The sequence below is a fragment of the Myotis daubentonii genome, chromosome 7 (genome assembly GCF_963259705.1).
Source record: "Myotis daubentonii chromosome 7, mMyoDau2.1, whole genome shotgun sequence".
In the NCBI taxonomy this organism is placed as follows: Eukaryota; Metazoa; Chordata; class Mammalia; order Chiroptera; family Vespertilionidae; genus Myotis; species Myotis daubentonii.
The window spans coordinates 54,501,170-54,525,205 of record NC_081846.1 but is presented as its reverse complement, the minus strand read 5'-3'; the positions used below and the strand labels follow the sequence as shown (position 1 = coordinate 54,525,205).

The 24,036-nt window shown below is 34.2% G+C and overlaps 1 protein-coding gene across 7 annotated transcripts in view; it reads left to right on the top strand.

Moving 5' to 3' along the window:
• SLC4A10 (solute carrier family 4 member 10) overlaps positions 1–24,036 on the top strand; it is a 240,109-nt gene that overhangs the window by 129,525 nt on the left and 86,548 nt on the right. For 4 of the 7 annotated variants that reach the window (XM_059704268.1, XM_059704270.1, XM_059704266.1 and 1 more), the window contains exons 7-10: positions 9,662–9,753; positions 10,778–10,867; positions 16,765–16,922; positions 20,300–20,387. In XM_059704268.1, the coding sequence (XP_059560251.1) occupies positions 9,662–9,753; positions 10,778–10,867; positions 16,765–16,922; positions 20,300–20,387 (428 nt within the window). The remainder of the gene's footprint in view (positions 1–9,661; positions 9,754–10,777; positions 10,868–16,764; positions 16,923–20,299; positions 20,388–24,036) is intronic. The other 3 variants (XM_059704267.1, XM_059704272.1, XM_059704271.1) reach the window with 3 other exon arrangements.

The window sequence follows — 24,036 nt, the reverse complement described above, 5'->3', positions numbered from 1 at the left end:
ATGTTCTTTCAGTTAAAATGAATGTGATCTTTATTTAGTGTTTGTGGAAAACAAGATACTGGTTGAAAAGACCAGCTAGGGCAGTGGTTGGCAAACTGTGGCTCACGAGCCACATGCGGCTCTTTGGCCCCTTGAGTGTGGCTCTTCCATAAAATACCACGTGCAGGCATGCACATATAGTGCGATTGAAAGTTCATGGCCCATGCGCAGAAGTCGGTATTTTGTGGAAGAGCCACACTCAAAGGGCCAAAGAGCTGCATGTGGCTCGCGAGCCGCAGTTTGCCGACCACTGAGCGAGGGCATTGCTTGTGGCTCCACATATATTAAGCCTGATTTCCAGTTCATGGGCCCATGTTGCATCCATAGAACTACCATGCTTAACGTCTTCACACACAAACACAGGAGACCCCAACCATGGTTTTCTACCAGTTGTGACTTACTCCCTGTGGTTTGTGCCTCAGACTGTTTGATCCTTTCTGTGTATTTGTTCCTCCTTTTTATCCATTTGGTCCTTCATCATTGACATTACGGAAGTTACTTAAGAATCTTGTTATTATCTATCCTTTCCATTAGTCTTATGAAGGAAAATGAAGTTATCGTGAGGATAATATGCATTTGTTAAACTTCCATCAGCTATAACAGTTCCCATTTTTAAAAGATAAATATTAATGAAAAATAATTGCAAATGCTTTCCTAGAAAGACTCTGATTTCCACAAATGGACTAAAGTTTGTGTATTGTCAGCATGTATTATTTTATGTAATTTCACTTCTATTTTCAGGCTGCAGAGATGCCTTAAATACAAATGCATGATAGTGAATTTTCCTCAGACTTTCTTTATATGGGAATTTTACCAGGTTTCATACTATTGAATCAAATATACTACACAAAGAAGTAGAACAAATGATAAATCAATAAATATGGTACTATTGTCTTAGAACACAGAATCAGTTCCATTTGACTTTCTAAAGACCCTGCAATGACTGAATATAAGTCATTGTTATGTAGAAGTCTGTAGTTGTGCATATATTGAGCTCAATAAAAGTGTTATGAGCACTTTATGGTCTATAGGCTATTGGTATAGACTCTATACCAGGGATGGGCAACCTCTGGCACATGTGCCAAACATGGCATGCCAGTAACTTTTGCTGGCACGCGAAACCCTCTCTTATAATCTTCCATTTACAATTTTTTTATTAATATCGACTTTTTTATTTTTCAGATAAATTCAGTGTAGGTGCATCTTAGATAAATAAATAATTTTACATAACAACTTATCTTAAAGACCATAGACATGGATTGACGAGAGAGGGGAAGAGCAATTTCTGTGCCTCTGCCTTCCTAGATCTGACCAGTGTTTTGGTTTCATCCACATACGCTTGTGAATCTTTGTTCTCAGTGATGAATTTTGTTAAGTCTCATAATAGGAATAGCCTGATGGTTGAAAGTAGTAGCTTGTGCATATCTCTGAAAGTCACAAAATATAAACCTGATGTAAAATCTGTCATCAGTGATGCAGCAGCAGAAGTCCCACTGATAATATCAAACGGAGTCATAAAGTTTTCTGTCGGACTATCAGTGTACATGTATACATTGAAAAATAAATGTATTTTTCATCATCATATACTGTGTTTTTGTCGCTCAAATGAATTTTATTATTTCTTCGAGGTCCTTCACATACGTATACCTTAAGAGATATCAAGTAGGCATAACATGTTCTCAAAAAATTAGGGTTGGCAAGCAGAAGACAATATAAATGTAGCACTTTTACTTATTGTTGCAATATTAGTATTTATTTGGCATGATGTTATTAAGAAAACAGACTTAGATATTTTACTAATATTGGCTATGGGCTTATGTTCACATAATTCCAAAGACCGTATTAAAATATTCCCATGAATTAATTTGTGGGACTGCAAGCACATTAAAAAAATGTCTGCCTTCACTTCATTACTTTCACTGGAAAGCAGAGTATAAAATATATGTCAATAAGAAGAAAATGTATTTATTCAAAGATGCAAGAATCTTGGGCTGTTAACTAGCCATAATTTATATCTCAAATTTCACTGGGGATAATGTTTGCTATAAAATAATTTTATTGCATTAAGTTCTTGGAGGAAAGAGGTTGCTGAATTAATTGGATGAACCATTTATTGTAATATCATGTAAACCTGGACACACTGTTCGTTACTTCTTTAAACATTTATTAAACATAGAAAGAGATGATAGAATTAGAGCTTTCAATCACAAATTGTATATGTATTGTATCCACATATAGATACAAAGTTTTGTGAGAGCCTTTTTTTTTGTCTTGTTCAGACAACTGCTTAGTTTTTCTGAAAACTAGAATGTGAGTAGTTCTGAAGTGATTCTGTCACCATATGTAGAATCAGCCTTTATCTGAGCATATACAGACCCCTTGGAGGCATACGTTATGATAATAAAACTTGGAAACATTTCTAGTAAGATTCATACATCCAATTAAGTATTGTAGACTGTATTGTCAGAAGTGGTGTTCTAAGCCTAGGCCTATAACAACACCTCCTTATGACTCTGTTTTGCTTCCTCACACATTTTGCATAATTATGTGTATTGATAATTCTGAAAATATGTTTAGACTTCACCAATTTAGAAATAAATTTATCCAGAAGTGAAAAAAGTGTGAAAGACCTTTATTACTAAGGTTCTCAATCTGCTTATGAACTCTAAAAACTGACAAACTTTGGATAAACAAACATCGAAATTCATAGCCATAAACACAGATTTGGGATTCTGATTCAAAATATGCAATAGAGATTTATTTTTGTGTGTGTGCACAGTAGTATAGAGAGATGCAAAAAGATTTCAAAATATACAAAAGGGAATAATAATATTTTTATTATTTAAAAATATATCTCCAGTAGAGCATTTCCTATAAAAAGATGAACTTTTTATTTAAAATTATAGACTAAGGATTTTCTAGAATCTTAAAAACAGAAACATTTTTATTCCTAAGTACAGGCTAATAAGCCCTCTCTTCTTTAATAGGCTTTTGTTTTGGAGGCAAAACAATTGAAACTTCCCCCAAATTGAACTCATGCTTATATAAAGAAGTCTGAAGGAATGATATAGAATAAGGTTTCTACTTTCTTAATTGACTTGACCCTTTAGCATGCTACCGTGGTAGTAATCCCAAGGGTTAAACATTCAGAGAAGTTTATCTGAATTTCAAATATGGATCTTTCCTACTATAGATTTTATGTATTTTTAAGATAGTGATTTCCTTGGTCCTCTCCTTCCAAGCCCAAAATATTTTGTTCATAATATTTTTAGTGATTTGTGGTAATGTATTCAATCTCACCTCCAGATATTACACTAGTTTTGCTTTTTTGTATAATCATTTTCTTGATGTTCTGCACACTCTCTTAAGGGCTAACATGCAGGATGCTATGGATTCACTGTGCATTTTTAATGCCACCATGCTGTGTTTAACTTTCACTTTTCATTAAGCATCAAAACTGTGAGCATTAAATGTCTGATTTTGATGTTTCAATAAAAAATGACAGTTACATTTGGCAAAACAACAGCAAAAAATAATTAAAAAATAATATCTTCTTTAACATTACAACCCTGAAAAGGATATGGGAAGAAAATACTGAAAATGAATATGTGATTATTCTTTGAAACTAGAAGGACTTTCTAAAAATAAAAATAAGACTTTTGTGTTAAATGATCTAGAAAAAATCAGTATTTGTGTTTATGATTTAGGTTATGTATTTAATTATATTTTGAGACATTTGAATTATAAATCTATTATAAACTAACATTACCTTAGAGATAAAGTTTATATTAAAAAATAATTTAGGACTCTTAGTTTCCTTAGGTATAGGGTTTTTCATTCCACTGTGTCTTTTACTAATAATTCTAACCCTAATTTTTTTCCTTTAGATATTTTTTCTCCTTCCTATTCTGAATACTTTCCAGTTGTACTTTAAAAACATTTTTAAAATTGATTTCAGAGAGAGGAAGGGAGAGGGAAAGAGGGGAAAAAAACATCAATAACGAGAGTCATTGATCAGCTGCCTCCTGCACACCCCCTACAAAGGATTGAGCCCGCAACCTGGGCATGTGCCCTGACTAGGAATAGAACCGTGACCTGCTGGATCATGGTTCAAGGCTCAACCACTGAGCAACACTGGCTGGGCTCCAGTTGTACCTTTTATTTAAGATTTCAACGGAATTACAGAACAGAAGGTCTCTGACTTACTCTCAAAACCAGTTTTACTGGAGAACATTTAGATTTGGAAGGATGGGATATGTGTTGACTCTTCCAGTCTACATAGATTCCAGCCCTTACAATAATGTATGCATATGTATTGTGAATGATTTTTATTTACGGCCTTTGGAAATCAGTTTTATTGCTTTGTAAGCACTACTTTAAAAAATGTTGTACTTTTTATTTTCAGAGGTACAATGTTTTTATGTGTATTTAGATATTTATATGCTTTCTTATTTTTTAAATACTGTGGTCTCATAAGTAAGATACCAAAAGTTAAAAATTATCCTTCACAATGTTCTACCTTTGAAGAAATAAAGCTAGAATAATAATTCTTAGAATTACTTGAAAAAAAAACATAGTAAAAGATTCATTTTGATGACAGAATTTGACATTTTATAATAAAGATATTTTTCATTGTTCCAAAATGTCAAGATAATATTGTAGACACAATTGGTGGCTGTTCAGAAGCTGTATTTATTGCTACTGAGTTTTGGAATATCAGGACTAGTTTTTAACTGCAAAACTATTTCTAGTATGATGCTTTTAAATTTGTTATTTCTTATATTACATTAATTATTTTCAGGCATAATAATTTTTTCCAGGTTTAATTAAATGCATACTTCTTATGTTTTTGAAGTGCAGCTCACTTAATCAACATTTTCTAAATATTTAGCCTTTCTTTCATGTTTCCTATTTCCATAAATTAATGTATTGTTACACATGTTTGTAACTTTGTCATTCATCTTTATATTTCTTTATTTTGCTCTGTCTTGTGTCTGTCTCTAACAGGCTCATCTCATCTCTGTACCTCCCTCATCTCCTACCCTTTGGGTACTCTAAATGCGTTGAAGGTTTCCTGAGGTAGTGTAAACCAGCTTGGTCTCTAGGTTAAAGTAATGTACCTCCATGTCTTCATCACAGTTTCCTTCTATTACACATGATTTTCAGTACATTGAGCAGTAGAAAATAATTATATTCTTAAGTGATATATTCTATTGATTTGAATTGGCCAAATAGAAATTGGTACTGTTTTACAATACTTATGTATATAATTTATTTGAAGAAAAAGAAAACTATAGGTAAGGACTAAATACTTAAAGGTTTTTTTTATAACATATTTTACTGTTGTGTTTCAATAACATGTTTTAATGATACTAATGTTACTTACAGTAAAATTAGTACTTTTGACATAATCTCATGTTACTCCCCTACAAGTTTATAATAAGAGAAATGTCTATGCCAGTTGCACAATGGACTTGGTGAAAAATTTATGGAGTAGCAAGTAGAAAGGCAGAGCTTCCATATTCTAGTTAGTTATCACCTGAATTATTCTCAATTTTCTCCTGTGCTTGTCCCACATCTTTAATGATTTTCCTTGGAAAACTTGATGTCTATAATAACTTTATCCAACTCAAATGATCCCTACATAGAGGTCCAGAGGACAAAATGAATTCATGATTCAAAAGAAAATCCATTCAAGCAGTTACTAATATGAATACTAGATAATATGAATTTTAATTGATAAAATGTATAACATATATCAAAACATATAACATTAAAAATGTGAACAGTTTGAGTTTAAAGTTTTGGAACAATAAACACATATGGTAAATATATAGGATGATGTTAGGTTTCTCAAATGTTTACACTTAAATAGCCATGTACTTTTCCCTGTTAATAATAATGGTATTCATTTTTCATCAGTTTTTGAATAATTTACCCTGAATGTAATGAAGTTACTGAGTTAATAAGTATCTTTTTAAATTGCTTTGAATAGTCCACTTCATGTCTCATAACAGATGTGATTAAACATTGTAATGACATTTACTTATAGGATATATTAATATGAACAGTGATCAGGGGATGAAGTGATGGTTATGTAAAGAAGCAGGCAAAAAACATGTATGTTCACAAGTATTGTGGCATAGTGATTAGACCAATTATAAAAATTAGCATTCATAAAGAATATATATATATATGTATATATATGTATATATGTATATATATATGTATATATATGTATATATGTGTATATATATATATATATATATATATATATATATATATATATATATGATGCTAAATCCCAACTTTATACTATTTTGTCTTAGAGGGGAAAATAGCCCAGCACATTCTTTGTTATTCTTTTAGGAAACATATTCACTTCTGTTGGAAGGAAAATCCTGTACCTGAAAATTGTCATTATATGAACTACTATTGTTTTAGACATTAGCGAGAAAATAAGGGATGCTCTTTTAAAACCTAAATTTACTGATTCTTCTTATATAATATTTGAGTTAATGAAAGTCATTTTGAAATTCAAGCCCATTGCCTCTTGAAAGGCAGTGATAATTGAAGTAAACTAAAGAAATTAGTGCTTAGACAAATAAAGATTATAGTTGATAACAAAATTATAGAAATTAACTTATGAGATTTCCAGTAGTTCAATAGACTATAATTCATTCATGTGTGCATTTTAGTTTGATAGAGAGCAAATAAAATGTTAAGCATTATTTAAAGGCTAGTATTTTTTCAAAACAACACAAACCAAACTTGTTTAATTTTAAAATAATATTACCCATATATTTTTCTCTATCCTGCCATGTTTTCAGATACTGCTTGAAGATATATAAATTCAATGTATATTGTCTCATGTTAACAAATTAATGTATATATTAATAAATAAGCTTTGTAGTACTCTTTAAACTTTGCAACATATTTGGCATATGACATTTGTTTTTAAACATATGTAACTACTGATATTTACTACTGTTAACTGTTATTGCTGAAATATAAGAGATACCAAATTTGTAGTTTATATTCCTAGGCTGGTAGTTTTTAAGCTTTTATTATTATTTTTTTAAATGTATTTCTATTTATTTCAGAGAGGAAAAGAGAGAGGAAGATAAAAATATAAATGATGAGAGAGAATCATTGATTGGCTGCCTCCTGAATGCACTGGGGAGCGAGCCCACAACCTGGGTATGTGCCCTGACCGGGAATCAAACTGTGACCTCCTGGTTCATAGATTGACAGTCAATCACTGAGCCATGCTGGCCAGGCAGTTTTTAAGCTCTGTTTCCTGTATTAGCATATATTCTATGTACATATCTAGAATCCAGAACTAGCAAGGAAATTGCTAACATCTAGTATGTCTCCTGCTAATTAAATACTCTCCACTAGGTCATTATCCATATCCTTAAAATATTTATAAGAAATCGTTTTCAAATACCATCCTGATTATCAGCTTTATGAGGTAATATTTTATGGAATTTTCATCATCTTATAACAAAAATATGATAGAACAATAAATCTCAAAATATATTAATATTTACATGATAAAATACAAATGCCATTTGAGCTGAAAGTAATTTGTGAAATGTTCTACTTTTAAAGTATATGATGAAAACATAGCCTATTCAATTTTAAATTATAGCATATTTTCTATACAATTAAATTTCTTCAATACTGATTACATTGATTAACTTTCTTTTTTTCTGTTTCTTGCTGATTGAATTAAATTATTGTTCTATGTATTTTATACCACATTAAATAAATTATTATAAGAAAGAAGATATATGTTTATTTAATTTTTTAAGCCTTGAATTTCACCACTCAATTTTATAGAACATTCAGTAAATTTAGGTTTAAATATATCTAATGTTCTAACTCATGAAAATATGGAGAAATGATGTGAAACTGGTGATTGAAGACATCTGTTAGCACAAATGCATTATGTAAAAGGTTTTTTAAATTGCAGTTATTATTTTGAGAATGATAAATTAAATGGCTGCTAATGAACAGTTCACAGTCATAGCTGCACATTGCAGTTAGAAATGGGAGAATGAAAATAATTGATGCTGCTTAAGTCTATTATTTCTCCAAAATTATATATGTGTCTTGGAATATGCTAAAATCAGAATTTGTGTACATGGTTTGATGCCCATTTGCTTTAAAAATCATATTAAAATCTTTACCACATGTATTATTTTACCTTTTTTAGTGAAAGCAAAAAACTATTTCAGTTCTAGAAGAATCTTAAGCCCATTACTTTCTGGAAATATAACAATTTTAAAACATAAAAAAATTGTATCGATTAGTAAGTGGCCCATTTGAGAGGCTTAATAGTGCACAGGGCAAAATTCGAGTAATATTTGAAAGTAAGTTATAATTTCTGGGTAGTGAAGAAGAAGTGGGATTTCAGGAGAGAATTTATAGAAAAGGTTTTATTTGTATATGTACTAGTAGTTTAGAGGCATTTAGATGAGTACGAACTGCAGTGACTAGAGATGAAACTGCAGGTGAATTTGAATAAAGTTGGGATTTAGGTAGGTAGAGAGAAGAAGTAGGCAGACACAAGAGAGTGTATTCCCAACATATAAGACTAATGAGAATAGGAGCAGTAGTTTGAAGTAAGTTATTATAAATATGGTCAAGGCTTTAAAGCTTGGTTGTCATCACTCATTTCACAACAAAAGTAACAAGTAAGTATGGAGAGACGTTAGGAAGAAGATACATGTGAAATCATGCAGAACTCTTTAATTTTTACCATTGAATTGCTAAATATGAAGAGCTTACAGATAAGTTTAAATTAAAAAATGTTTCATAATTAGTGGATAATGGAATTTAATTACCATTTGCTAGCCATTGTCATGTTCCCAGATCTGCTGTCCACTTCACTAATGTCATAATCTTTACTATAATTTGGGTAGGATGACAAAATAATTAAGTTCCTGGTTAGTGTTAATGGAAACTTGATATAATTCAAATCTATTGATCATTTCTCTGCAGACCAATATCAGTATGCTTATGCAATCGAATAGTGACAAGCATACAATTATAATCACAGTGTTTGTACTGTATGAACACTCTCATATAGAAATCTCTGAAAGTTGTCAAAGAATTTTTTTCTCATTAGTTTGTTCTTTCAGATGCAATAGAAGCTCTATGTATGCTGTATGCTCTTCAGAGAAATATTCACCCTTTTTAAAAACTATACATTTTAAATTCTTGAGTCTGGGCTTAAATCATAATAAATGTCTACCTTATTGTTTTAAAAAATATATATCATCCGTTTTGGATAAAATATAAAAATCAATGATGTTTCAAAACCATGATTACTTTGTAATATTTTCATAAGTGATCTTTCTTCATAAGGGATAACTATTTAGTTACAGAGTTTTAACCTGGGAATTTGGTTTACATTTTCTTGACTAAATTCTCCCATTTCTTTCTGTAACTGATAAATAAGACTATTGATAGAGTTCTATTTATATTGAACCTTCATGCTTATTTCATAAACTCATTAAGAAACTATATTAGTCTAGTTTAATTCATATTTCACTCGGTATGTCTGGAAGGATGTAAGTAATTGTTTGTATTCTATAATAACAATCTCTTTTAGCAGGTCAGGTTGTTTCTCCACAGTCTGCTCCAGCCTGTGTTGAAAATAAAAATGACGTGAGCAGAGAAAACAGCACAGTTGACTTTAGCAAGGTAAGCTTTTCTCCCTTTCATTTAAGTAAGTTGCTGAATTATTATTAGAAATTACTACATAATTTTTGCATGCACATTTCTGTTATTTAGCCAGAACCAGATGTAGTTATAGGTAGTGTTGGCATTTAATTTCATTTGGAGCATTTTACTTATTCACGAGCGAAATGTGTACACTGCAGGCATAGTGTTTTTAGGTTTGAGCCACTTGGTATAAAGTATCCCTTCCAGTAAAAGAATAACTGGACTTCACAGAGAAATTCACAGAAGTTTATTATTTAAATTTCTGCTGTTTTTTCAAAGTTATTTTTCCTTTATTAAGGAAAAACAAATCATATAAAATTTCATTGTAGTAATTCAGAGAAAGGCATTAGTGTAAGAAAGCACTAGAATATGGTGGAACTGAGCAAGGTTTCCAATAAAAACATAATAAAGATGGACTGTTGAGGGATACATCTAATTGGAGTCGATTCAAATGCATTCTTAAATTATTACTTAAATTATTCTAAGAAGATAATGAGTCTGTGAAAATAATGTGATTTTAGTCAGCAAATTCCTGACATTGTGCATGTGCTATTGTGGGCTACGGCAAACTAGCACTTAAACAGCAACGAGGAGGCTCAATACTGATCCAAAATAAAGAGGGTCAACCATTCTCTTTATCTGAGTGGCTGAAACAGCAGTGACTCAGTGTGTGTGTGTGTGTGTGTGTGTGTGTGTATGTGTGTGTGTGTGTGTCTCTGTGTGTGTGTGTGTGTGTGTGTGTGTGTGTGTGTGTGTGTGGTTTCCCCCCATGAAGTCAGTAGCACTGGCAATGATTATAACAGTGGGAGGCGATGGGGATGGGAGGCACCAGTAAAGTCCTGAAAAAAGTAATAGCAATCAGCTCCCCGTTGCTGTTTCAGAATCTCTCCGCGAATGCCTAAGTGGTCTGGGTCTAGTCATGTGCATGCTCTCCCTCTGCTGCCTGGTGGAGTCTTGGTGGGAGCGCTGTGTACGAGTTTAAGTCTGTTAATTATGCGTGCAGGGACTGGGAGGCCAGCAAAAGGGGCATACTAGTCCATGTGGGATGAAACACAGGCATGAAAAAGGACCTCCACACCAGCAAGAGAGAGAGGTGAGGGCATACTCGGGCTATGTTTCCACGATGGTTCGAAGCTCATTTCACTGTATGGAGGCATGTGATTCAAACATTAAGCCAGTTCAAATGTAATCCATTTGCCGTTCCAAAAACTATCTTTTCAAAGCATTACATCTTCATTCATCTGCAAGTTGGAATAAAATTGTTGCAAACTGCCATACATTTAATTGCTGATATTCTTCATTTGAAACATTATCTTAAAAGCAATGGCAGCCCTGAATGGGTGGCTCAGTTTATTGGAGTGTCATCCTGTATGCCAAAAGGTTGTGGGTTTGATTATGGTCAGGGCACATATGGGAGGCAACTGATCGATGCCCCCCCCCCACTCAAAAAATTAATAAAACATATTTGGGTGAGGAATAAAATAAATAAATAAATTAAATAAATAAATAAATAAAGCACTGACATAAGAAATTGCTTATTTATTTATGCAGGCCTTAACAGTACAACATGGGCATATTTAACATTCTCACAAATAATAATAATCAATTTTATCCTTTCAACTAAATTATCTTTTAACTTTTCTAAAAGGATATAATTCTTTCAAGCTGAGTTTTATATTTCCATACCATATTGCTTTTAGTTGTCTGACCTATCTTTGGCAGCCTTGAAAATGCTTCACATTTGAAAAAAAATGAGTTTTGTCAAGTGGAGACTAGTCTTATCCTCAGGTCCCCCCAAACAATTAGAACTACAGGAGAGTGAAAAATAGATGTTCTGTCCTTCAATCTTTTTCTTCTTATTATATTTCCAATCACTTGTCCATTTCATCTTTTAATAGGCAAGTTAAGTTTCTAGAGCCCTCTATTCAGTGCTCACCTTCTATATTCCTTAGTCTCTCATCCCCAGCATGACACCTTGGAAAGAACATGGCTTTTTACAAAGAGCGTGAGATCTGGAATCCTAACTCTAGTGTTTATAAACTATCTGATCTTAAAGGAGTTCTCTGAACTTCAGCTTTCTTGCTTGTAAAATAAGAATAAGAATACTATGTATAATAATGTAAAAATAAAATAATATAGAGAGAGCCTGGCAGAGTGCTGGGAATATAGCAGGCATTGTCCATTTAAATATTTTCAATTTTAATATGTAGATTCCAAACCCCAGTAGAATTTTGAGGTATTAAGGGTAAAAAAGTCTTTATTCATTTCATGTGACTTGATCCTATATTCTATCTATTCAATCTACATTTTTTAACCCTTCCAATGGATAGGCCCATCAAACTTCCTAATTTAAGGGATGTTTTTGAATATAATCTAAGTTGTCAGGTTGTTGCTTCCTATAATATTTTAAAAAGCAGATGTGTCAAAACACTCTATGTTTCCATTTATTATATTGACATGTAGAGGGTGGATATTTTAGTATTTCCCAAATGTTGGTGGCATTTCTTTTATTTCAAACTAGAGGCCTGGTGCACAGATTCATGCACCGGTGGGGTCCCTCAGCCTGGTCTGTGGGGATCGGGCCAAAACTGGCTCTCCAACATTCCCTGAGGAGTCCGGGATTGTGAGAGGGCAGTTCTCAGGTAACACACCCCAGAATCGGGCTCCCTCCTCTCTTCTCCCAATATTATGTGACTCTCTCTGTATCTGTCTCGCTTCTTTCATCTCACTTTACCCTAAGTTTGGTGGTAACTGACGACTTGGGGGCATTTAGCTGCAAAATGCAAGTATTTAGCAAACAGGATTTACTTAGCCTGGAATCTAGTCGGCCTAGGGCAGGACCCTGCTCAATGTCAGGCTCCCATCCAGACCCTTCCACCCAGGTAGAGTCCTGTAGCAGCGGGAACCTCCTTCTTCCTACCTGAGCTGCTCCTTCACCTCCTTCCCTCTCTGGAGGAGGTTGCCTGTTGGCATTACTGCCCCTCCTGGAAGGAGGGAAGCTGCGGCTGGTTTCCCAGCCGAGAGTGGTAGCAGAAAATTATCTGCCTCTACTGAAAATCATTATTAACTGGATGGGCCAGTGCGGGTGCCAGTAGGTCCTGCATGCCTCATCATTTAGCTAATTGAATTGAAAAGTGTCTGTATGGGCTGGACCACGACCTCTGCAATGGGCTAGAGGTCTGGTGGGGAGCCAGACCCAAAGTGGGGAGCCAATAGGCTAGAGGCCCAGTGCATGGATTCATGCACTGGTGGGGTCCCTTGGCCTGGCCTGTGGGTATTGGGCTGAAATTGGCTATCCAACATCCCCCGAGGGGTCCCAGATTGTGAAAGTGCAGTTCTTGGGTGACGCACCCCAGAATCAGACTCCCTCCTCTCTGGTTCTGGGTGCATCACCTGAGAACTGCAGCTGCCAAGTCATCACAGCTCGGCAGCTCCTGCGTTGAGCGTCTGCCCCTTGGTGGTCAGTGCGCATCATAGCTACCGGTCAGATGGTTGAATGTTTGGCTGGTTGCTTAGGCTTTTATATATATAGATGACTCAAGAAAACATTCACATTATTTTCTAGAGAAATAACTTTCTTCTGCATCTATCTTTAGTATGTGAAACATAATATAAAGAGTTAGATGATTAAATCCTTGAATTCCAAGAAAACTCAGAAATCTTCTCATTTAGAAGGTGAGAAAGCTGTATCCCAGAGAGACTAAGAGAGCTGCTCAAGATCTCTGGTTGTTTAGTGTCACAGTGCCATTTCCCCCAAGAGAATCCCTGTTGCTTTTATTGTACTTCATGTAATGCACTTAAGACTTAAACTTTCCCCTAAAGTCCCATCTGTATTTCCTTCACATATCAGTGTGTAGCTTGACCACACTTCCAGTTCCACCATGATCTGTCTAACCTTGTTCCTTAGAAATATCGCTGTTTCTCACCTACAGCTTATGCACCAAATGCCCAGAATGAAGCGTCTATCTCTTCTTCGCACAAAGGTCTGGAGAACTTAAAAACAGGGTGTAAATCCTGATTCATAAGAGAAGAAAGCCTTGATTTCTTTAAGATCCTATTCAGAAGAACTGAAAATCCAGGATTTTTAAATGTTCACTCCAAGTGTTTTTAGTCAACTTGAGGATTGTCTTAGAGATGTATTTAATCTAGTTCCTTTCTCAGAGGTGTTTTAGACAGTTGTAATTTTATTACAGGTTAAATTGTGGTCCTTAAATGTGACCTTTTGTTATAGTAGTTATGTAGTTAGTTATATTGCCAAAATGAGGTTTTTGAATGAATGATAGTATATTAACACAAATACAAAAATATAGGGGTGCCCCCCAAAATAGTATAATGTATAATTGCAATAGAATAATAATTAGAAATTATAAATCTAATACTCCCTCAAATATACTAGTATAACTACTTTAAGAATAATATAATGGGGGGTGGGGATGGGGCTATAAAGAACCAATGGGGGAAAAACAGGGACATATTAAATACTTTAAAAAATAGAGATTAAAATAAATTTAAAATTTTTTTTAAAAATAATATAATGGCCCTGGCCGGTATGGCTCATACCCAAGTTGTGGGTTCAATCCCAGGTTGGGGTGTGTCTGGGAGGGAACTGATCAATGTTTCTCTGTCACATGGATGTTTATCTCTCTCCCATCCTCTCTCTCTAAAGTCAATAAAAACATTTAAATAAAGAATAATATAATGTAATGAGTATAATGTAATGGCTACTCCAGATATATAATTTAACTATAACTTATTATGTTTTAAATCAAGAAATAAATTTGTTAATTCTGAAATAAAAGTCTGTATATTTAATGTTCTTCCTAAGTTACAGGTATCAACTAATATATTAGGTATTATGTAATGCAAAAATAAAATCTTGTGTAAGGACCATATATTTCCTTTTATATAATTAAGCTATTTTAGCATACTATGCACTTCTTGATTCAATTAAATTGCATCTTAAAGCAGTTATTTGTATAATTCCCACCTGCCTGAGGCACAGACTTCAATAGTTAAGACTATGGCATTTTTCAGACAACAAATGAGCTGATCAAAAGTTTTTCAGTTGGAATTTAGACTTTTCATTGAAGTTATGACAGGTATTATCAATATTACCCATATTGTTTATCAATCACAGAATTTCTTAAAAAGCTATTTTTTTATTTTAAATTTTGTTCTAGTGTATTAACGTTGTATAGTTGTTATTTCCATTGGGAGGGGGAACTTAATTGTTTACTCTTTTAGGCTATGAAAGACTTTGGGTTAATAGTGTATAGGTAATCTTTTATTCCCTTAGAATTTATGCTTTATAGTGAAATTATAGAGCATTAGTAATTGAAAGCGTTTTCAATGTATGCAATCTCCTAGATAGACATACAAAAATATGATAATACTTTTCATGAAATTCAACTTTCTAATAATAAGGTAAATAAATAATTTCCTGCCTATAAATTAAAAGGTTAGCTTCTGTAAAATAAAATATTTACCATATAATATCCCAATGTATATGGTTTATGAGTTTATTTGGAAACATATTTATAGGTTAAAACTTTAGAATTTTTAATATTTGCTATAATTTTATACACACTTTTGCTTTATTAAATTATTTTTTCTTTAAAGTAGAACATTGGTTCTAGTTGATAATTTTAGTGGAGCACTGGGGATTATTTTTATATTTAATCCTTAGGATAAAGTATATACTCCATATAATGAGTTTTATGTTACCTTTGTTTTACTGATAAATGAAGTAGTTATAAACTTTCTATATAGCTATGCTGAGGTCTTGATTTCAGAAAGCAACATATGTAATGTAGTCACTAAAGTCTGGCTATCGACTCTCTAAGGTACTCCTAAAAGTTCTAATATTTTTCATTTTAAACTTCGTGGCAAAGCTATTCTCATATCATTAAACTTGCAAAAGAACTGTCTTGCCCCTTAAAAAAAAAAATCTCTGCCTCCCCTATATTTGCCAGAACTCTTTTCTCTCTCTTGGATAGTCCCACTTTGATCTTTGGCCTCCATTTAATTGACACAGAGCATAAAACCAATTACTAGACAGATAAAAAATCTTATTCTCCATATAAAGTGATTTCCATAAAAAGCAACTCAAATGAATTAGAAACAAGAAATAGGCCTTGCAAAATCGACTTTAAAATCACTGCTTGGTTTTTGTTGAGCCCCTGCGTATAAAAATGAACATTTACTCTTAAGAACAGTTTACAAACAGTTTACAATCATTTCTCAGACTTCACCTTTTAAGCATTTCTTCTTGTTAATGATCACTTTTGTGTTGTGTGCATTCATTTCAATCACAGACATCTCATATCAGAAGTTCAACTATGGCTCTTCAGCCACCCAAATGTTAATATTTATATTCTTGTGTGTTTTTTTTTACTCTGCCATATCTAAATTCTCTGATGAGAAATTAAAATTAAAGAATGATCAGGCTAAGTATAGAATGTGAAGGATATAGAATAAAGGCGAAGACTAAAGTCATAATTAACACTGTAAGGAGAAACATGTTTATATTTCTTTTGACATAGGCATATTTTGAGTGTTAATTAAAATGTATTATGCACAAAATTTAGATGATGCAACCTAAAAATATTTAAATCTATTGGAAAATGTGAATTAAATCACGACTCAAACATATTAATTTAATTGAGCACATGCTCTTTTCTCCCTGAATATTTCAAGATTGCTGATATTGAAGAAGTTTCTCTTAAGGATATTGAATAGAGAAACTTGAATATTCAGTTTATTGATGACAAGTTAGAAAAATACACAGTAAGAAAAAAAGTTATTTCTAAAGGGCAACAGACCTTTAACTATTTAAAAATGTGCTTAAACTATATACCTATATAAGCTATATTTATTCAAATGATACACTATTTATTGATGAATTACAATATGTGAGGCACTGTGCTAGGATGTAATTTAGCAAATTTTCCCCATTTTGATTTATCTTATTTTGCTCTGTGATGCTTGCAGGTTGATCTCCATTTTATGAAAAAGATCCCTCCAGGGGCTGAGGCCTCAAACATCCTAGTTGGGGAGCTGGAGTTTCTGGATCGAACTGTGGTTGCTTTCGTCAGGCTTTCTCCAGCTGTATTGCTTCAAGGACTGGCTGAAGTCCCGATCCCAAGCAGGTGAAAAGTATAACAGCATCTTTTGCATTTTTCTGAAACCATTTTTTTTGTGGGGTAAAAAACAAAAAGTAAATATAATTTACTCTGAGGGTTTTTTTTCTAGAAACGAATCCACAAAACTGTTGTTTCTTCTTGCTTGTGGAAAAGGGGGAAAAGTCCTTTAAAAATTATTCTGTTTTTGCCCTAGCCTAGCTGGTTTGGCTCCATGGATAGAGCATTGGCCTGCAGTCTGAAGAGTCCCAGGTCAATTCCAGTCAAGGCCACATGCCCGGGTTGCAGGCTCGATTCCCAGTAGGGTGTGTGCAGGAGACAGCCAATCAATGATGGTCTCTCATCATTGATCTTTCTCTCTCTCTCCCTCTCCCTTTCTCTCTGAAATAAATAAAAAAATATTTTTAAAAATTATTCTGTTCTTTCCTCCTTCCTCTCAAACTTTTATGTTTTCTTTTAGGCATGTTCCTCTTCTCTAAATACCCTGATCTATACCACTATATAAATCCTTTCTTGGGCTATTAAGGATCCTGTATATATGAGTATGGTCAAACTAAAAAAAAAAAAAATCAGTTTTCAAGCTTGGTTAATGCTTGATCAGGAGGCCTTTAAAGTACATGTAAGTGGCATAATTAGGATAGCCCCTGCTGTATTTAATGTACTGTATGTTTTAATCTTAGGCACAGTGTACTTCCCATACATAGAGCCTGAGAATCATTGGTAGAAGCATCAGTGGTTGAATCAAAATCAAAAGCACAAATTTAATATGATTATATGAACTTGTTTCTCTTTGAACCATGCATAAAACTAACAATTTAGGGATAGTATAAACTGAATGATAATTGTTTATAATATATCTATATTTTATGGATATAAGACTATCCATAGGCAAAAATATGCAGAAAAAAATAGTTGACTTTAGCACATTAGGTTCCTAACAATTCACCCAGGGACTTTGTTTTCTTCCCTTTTCCTCCATCAAATGTAATTTCCATATGAAGACAGCCTTTCACTCTGATCCTATTTTCATATCTCTCTGCGGCCCCATCCTTCAAATGACTGGGGCTGATGATGTAATGCTCTGTTTCAGATACTGTAGTATGCCTTCTCTTCCAAGCATTGAATGCCTCGGCCAGGTTAAGATGACGTAAGGCACAGATGCTGTGGCATCTGGGTTTGTAGAACATTTCCTCTGTGAACCGTTGGCCTTTGCATTAGGTTACATCACTCTGTGTTTTGATTATGGCTAAGACATCCCCAAATATGGGACAGTTTAGTTAGGAGAGACCTCATTTTGGAAGAGCTCAAGTAGCTGGAATGGGATTCAGTGTTTGAGTACCTGTGCCTGAATCTGGTTTAAGGAAGGAACCTGGTTACCATTCAGGTCATGGAAAGAAGTTCATCCTTTTGGAGGGCTATTGAGACTTTTGTACATACCTACTATTATTTAAAAAGGAGGACGATGAACTGAGGCTATTAAAGTGGTATATGACTATATAATTAAGGCCAATGTTTCTACACAGCTGTTCTGTAACCCATTCAGAATTTCTGGTAATTTGGGATTTACATTTAAGATGTCAAACTTAGTAAATGCAGAAGTGTTATTTTAGTAGTTTAACATTCTTTATTAGTCTTCCAAGCGATGCATTCTTGTTCCACCATTTAAAATAGTGTCTGATGAACTCTGAGTAAATGATGGCTGTTTATGCCCATGAGAGTTCTTGTCTTTCAAATGAAAGCAAAGAAAAATTCCCAGGAGTAAAGACATAATGGGGTTATGTACCCTCACTTTGAAAACTGTCAAGATTTAGGTGACCTCATTTCATACTGACATAGCAAAATATGTGTAGAGAACAATGGAGGAAAAATTAGGGGCATGGTAGAGCCACTGTAAAGGGAGAGGTTACAAAACTTGACTAGCTAGGAAAGGTGAAAAGTAGAAGAGTAGTTAGACAAATAGAATAAAGAAAGCCATCGAAGGTCCTAATTATCCTTTCTTAAGACACCATGACTATACCAGCATCACAGTAAAAATGTCAGAAAATAATCTTTTAGGAATTTATAAATAGCCCATGAAATGGAAACCTGAAAAATAGCAACATGTCCACAGGTTAAGAAATTTCTTAAAAGCATTCTAGTTGATAAAGCTTCTGCTACCACATTAAACTATTCCTGTTTTAAATGTATAGTAGACATTTCTGTATGGTAGATATTGACTTGGACTCGGTTTCAACTGAAACAAAAACTTAATGTCAGACCATATAGGACTGTGTAACATATGCCTCATGTAAAAACATGTATGATTGCTAATGTTTATAAGTAAATGAAGGGTAGAATTATAGTACCCATTTTCGTATACTTCACAAAGCCATTGGACCTTCATATTAAAGAGCATAAATCATTTAACAAATGAATACTGTAGAGTAATATTGCAGAATATAGGGCATTTAAAAGTTTTCACAATTTCCCTGCAGCACTGACCTTTTCCCTATAGCATTGACCATCCTGCAAAGTTAGAGCATGTATTGATTTCTTTAAAAAACTCCAGTTGTGATCATGAGTTTGCCTATTTATATGGAATATCACAGTTCAACTGGTATTTTTATTCCTCCAGCATTGAAATTAATATCTTTAATGCCCCACTTTTTCTGCCTAACTGGTCTTTGATAGCTTTTTTTTTTCTATTTGATGCACATTTTACATGTACCTAATGTTTTTTTTTTTTTTTACCATATGTTCTTTATTTGTTTATACAACTATATTACCTTTCCCCCTTCTATCTAGTTCTACAATTTGCTCATTAGTGAATTTTTTTACAATTCAGAATTTTTAAAAATATATTTTTATTGATTTCAGAGAGGATAGGAGAGAAAGAGAAAGATAAAAACATCAATGATGAGAGAGAATCATTGATCAGCTGCCTCCTGCACTCCCCACACTGGGGATTAAGCCTGCAACCTGGGCATGTGCCCTGACTGGGTATCAGACCATGACCTCCTGGTTCATAGGTCAGTGCTCAACCACTGAGCCACGCCTGCTGGGCCAATTCATAACGTTTTAATCAGATTTTCCTTTCGTCACCTTAAGAATTATAGAATCCTCAAAATTCTCACTAACAACTGTGTAGGCCCTACCAGTAACAAAATGGGGGAAACACTGAAATAAAAATAACCACAGATTCCCAATGCTTAAGAATCTTAAGCATAAGTAAGAGACAAGCATTATAAAATGTTTCAACATAATAATGAACTGTGAAAAAATACAGAGTACTTTACATGGAAATTTCTATATTCAGTAATTCCTTTGAGATGAGTGATTCTGTACTACTAAAATAACTTTTATATTTCTACTATAAAACATTTGTTTTATTTTCTTCTTAATTACAGATTTCTGTTCATTCTGCTGGGACCTCTGGGAAAGGGTCAACAGTACCATGAGATTGGCAGATCAATTGCAACCCTAATGACAGATGAGGTATTTATTCAAGTTCATTGGGAACATTTTTGGCCACAGCTAGTAACTTTTGGGGTTCCTGTATCATGACAATTTACTGTGACTTAGATTTCTCTGTATTGACTCCCCCTTCTTCTATGTTTTCACTGTAAAATTTCCTTTGGAGAAGTTCTCTTAAAAGGGGTAGTAAGTTCACACACATAAATATAATGCTTTAAAACTTCATATTCTAAAAATAATTTGTTATTTAGTGACATTTAGAATATATTAGTAATATTCTCCTTACATTATATGTGTTATCAGAGCAAGCAGCATTATTACTATCATTGCAAATCTTGCTTTGGGCAAAGTAATTTTTAAAAAAATGTTAACAACTTAATTGAGATAAAAGTCACATGGTACACAATTCACCCATTTGAAGAGTACACTTCTTTGGCTGTTAGTATGTTCAGAGTTGCATGAAACATAGGGAATGGGCAAAATAATTTTAAGGTCTCAAGAAAAACCAATGACAGTTTATCTGAATAGTATACATGACAATAAAAACCATGCAACATCTATAAACTTTCTTTACAATGGCCTGTATATAGTTTTTCTTAATCTGGGAGTGTCCAGTGTGACTCCCTCCACGTTCTGCGTGGAGTAGGGTTCGGTATCTGAAAGAGGAGCCGCACAGCAAATGAGAGAAAAAGACACGAGATAATTTTGCAATATTGGGGGACCAGGCAGCAAGTCCAACTCAAGGAGAGGGACTTCCTCCCGTGCTCAGGCCTCACCAAGCTTTTATTGATCTGGGATGCACCCATAGCATAGCCCTTAGGCAGGTGACCCCCTAGTAACAAGCACACTAGCCCATCAGCAAGGATTTACATAATAATAAATGGGGGAGTAGTTTCAGCTACCACTGTCTGGACAAACAGAGGTGGCGCCTAGCTCTGAGCTTTGCTAGGGCTTCAAAGGCACCCAGCCTTCTGGGGGTTTCGGGGAGTTCTCTGTCTATGCTTATCAGATAGTGAAGGCAATAAACAGTTTCCCACATGGGAGTGTTTGAACCATTAGAACTATAGATGGATTTCAAGGGGCCTGTGATCCCTCTGATACAGCATATACACTTTTCTCTGTAAAAAATTTGTATCTAGATTTTTTTGGACTGAAAAAAACTTTCATCAGCTTCACAAAGAAGTGTATATCTCAAAAATGTAAGATCATAAAAACAAGAACACAAGATGAAACATTGTTTAACTGGGTTCTTGTATCCCCCAACACTTTATGGAAATCTATTTTTATTATTTTATTGTTCTTCTTATTAAAAAAGAACAGATGCGAAAGATCACTGAAGGGGTATAAATTCAAAATTCAGTAGTAAATAACAAATGGGACTATACAAAATTAGAATCTTGTCTAAATAATTTAATGATGTATTTACTGAATTTATGGCTTTGGATACTTTAAAAAAGAGCAAATTAACATTGGCTATAACTTTTACTAGCCTTACAAAATCTGAAGATTTAAACTTGTATTTGGGGTTTGATAGAAATTATTCTATTACACCTGTTCTAATTATGTTTTATATCAATTGTTGTGTTCTTTTTTTTATTAAAATCAGGTTCAGAAAAAAAAGAACAACTTATTAAGTATATTGTTTCCATGGCTGCCATAAAAAATTACACAAACTAGGTGATTAAAATAAGAGTAATGTATTTTCTCATATATTCTGGGGCCAGAAGTCTAAAGTCAAGGTATCAGCAGGGCCACACTCACTGAAGGCTTTGAAGGAGATCTTTCCATATCTTTCTTGCTTCTGGTAGCTCATGGTATTTCACAGATTGTGGCAGTGAAATTCCAGTCTTTGCCTCCATCTTCACATGGCCTTCTCTCTGTGTGTCATCTACTATTCTGTCTCTTATAAAGACACTCATTGGATTTAGAGCCAGTCTAATCCAGGATGACCTTATGTTGAGATTCTTACCTTAATTACATCTGCAAAGACCCTAATTTCAAACTAGAGGCCTGGTGCATGAAATTTTTGCACAGGTGTGGTCCCTAGGCCTGGCCAGTGATTGAAGCACAAGTGTCTGGCAGCGGGGCAGGGCAGGTCTCAGCTGACCTCTGGGCCCTGGGCAGCACCTGGACCCCCAGACCCCCATGCACCACCCTCTACCTGAGTCATTGGGCTCCCATAGCGGCCCCACTCTCCACCGCCGCTGCTGGTCGCCATCTGTGGGGCAATTGCTGGGGCGATGGGGCCCCACTTGTTACCCGCCTTGGCCTGGTGCTGCCCACTCACCTGCTCCACCATTCCACCATGGTCCCACTCTCATTGGGGCCCACTGGGGCAGCAGTGCCTCCACTGCTGTCTGCTGCCGACACCCTCCATTTTCCATGCTGCCCCCCTGGTGGTCAGCACACGTCTTAGTGAGTGGTCGAACTCCCAGTCAAACTCTAGATCGAGGGGACAATTTTCATATTAAGCTTTTATTATATAAGATAGGGTCACATTCTAAGGTTCAGGTGGACATATATATTGAGAGGACACTATTCCATCCACTACAATGAGTAACATTTTATTGAAGAAATCCGGGAGAAGACAGAAAGTGAAAAAAGGGCTTCATGAGAACCTAAACCTGCTCTAGTAGAACTCTTTATGAGATAACACTCACAGTAACTTTGCTTTTAGTATTTCTATATTGATTAATATTCAGCAATTTTTATAGTATTATCAAATAAATAATACTGTCATTTGTATTCCAAAATTTAAATATTGTCACTTACATGGGCACATATATATCATGTTATATTATGTTTCCACATCTAAGACATTAGGATTACACTAAGATATCAATGGGGCATGGGCCATGTTATATGGTGAGAAGAGCATATTGCATTGTGGGAGGTCCATACATAGTCAAAGTATCTCTCTTCCTAAACCTCCCCTTTTCCAATTAGATTCAAAATTTTCTCAATAGAAAGATGTAATTGTCCAACTTTTAACCAAGTGGATATAGAATAACAGAGAAACATCCATGTTTTTTTAAAATTTTAGATTTAAAATGAGAGCAGAGAAGGGACTTTCATTTATTTCCTTGATTAATGAGCCACCTAATGGAGGCTCAAACAAGAATCATTTAGACTTGAAACTTTAGAGATTAGCTTTAGGGCAATTTGTAACTCTCTGAACAGTGGGATAGAGAAGCAGAAAGTCAGAAAGTTACTCTAAAGCAGCTGTGGGTAAACTATGGCCCGCGGGCCGGATCCGGCCCGTTTGAAATGAATAAAACTATTGAAAAAAAGACCGTAACCTTTTATGTAATGATGCTTACTTTGAATTTATATTAGTTCACACAAACACTCCATCCATGCTTTTGTTCCGGCCCTCCAGTCCAGTTTAAGAACCCATTGTGGCCCTCGAGTCAAAAAGTTTGCCCACCCCTGCAAGGATGAGATAATAGGACATATTAATTAAAATAGTACATTGACTATCAAAAATCATTGACTATAAAAATATTTAAATACTTTTAAAAGAAAAAGTAATATTTTATTGCTTAAAGCCAATTTGGGAAAAATTATTCTGCTTATCCAAATCTTTTGAAAGCTATTGAATAATTATACTTATTAAGAACAAAATTTAAGATGTTGATTCATAAAGTTCAGAAAATGGTGAATTGGATTG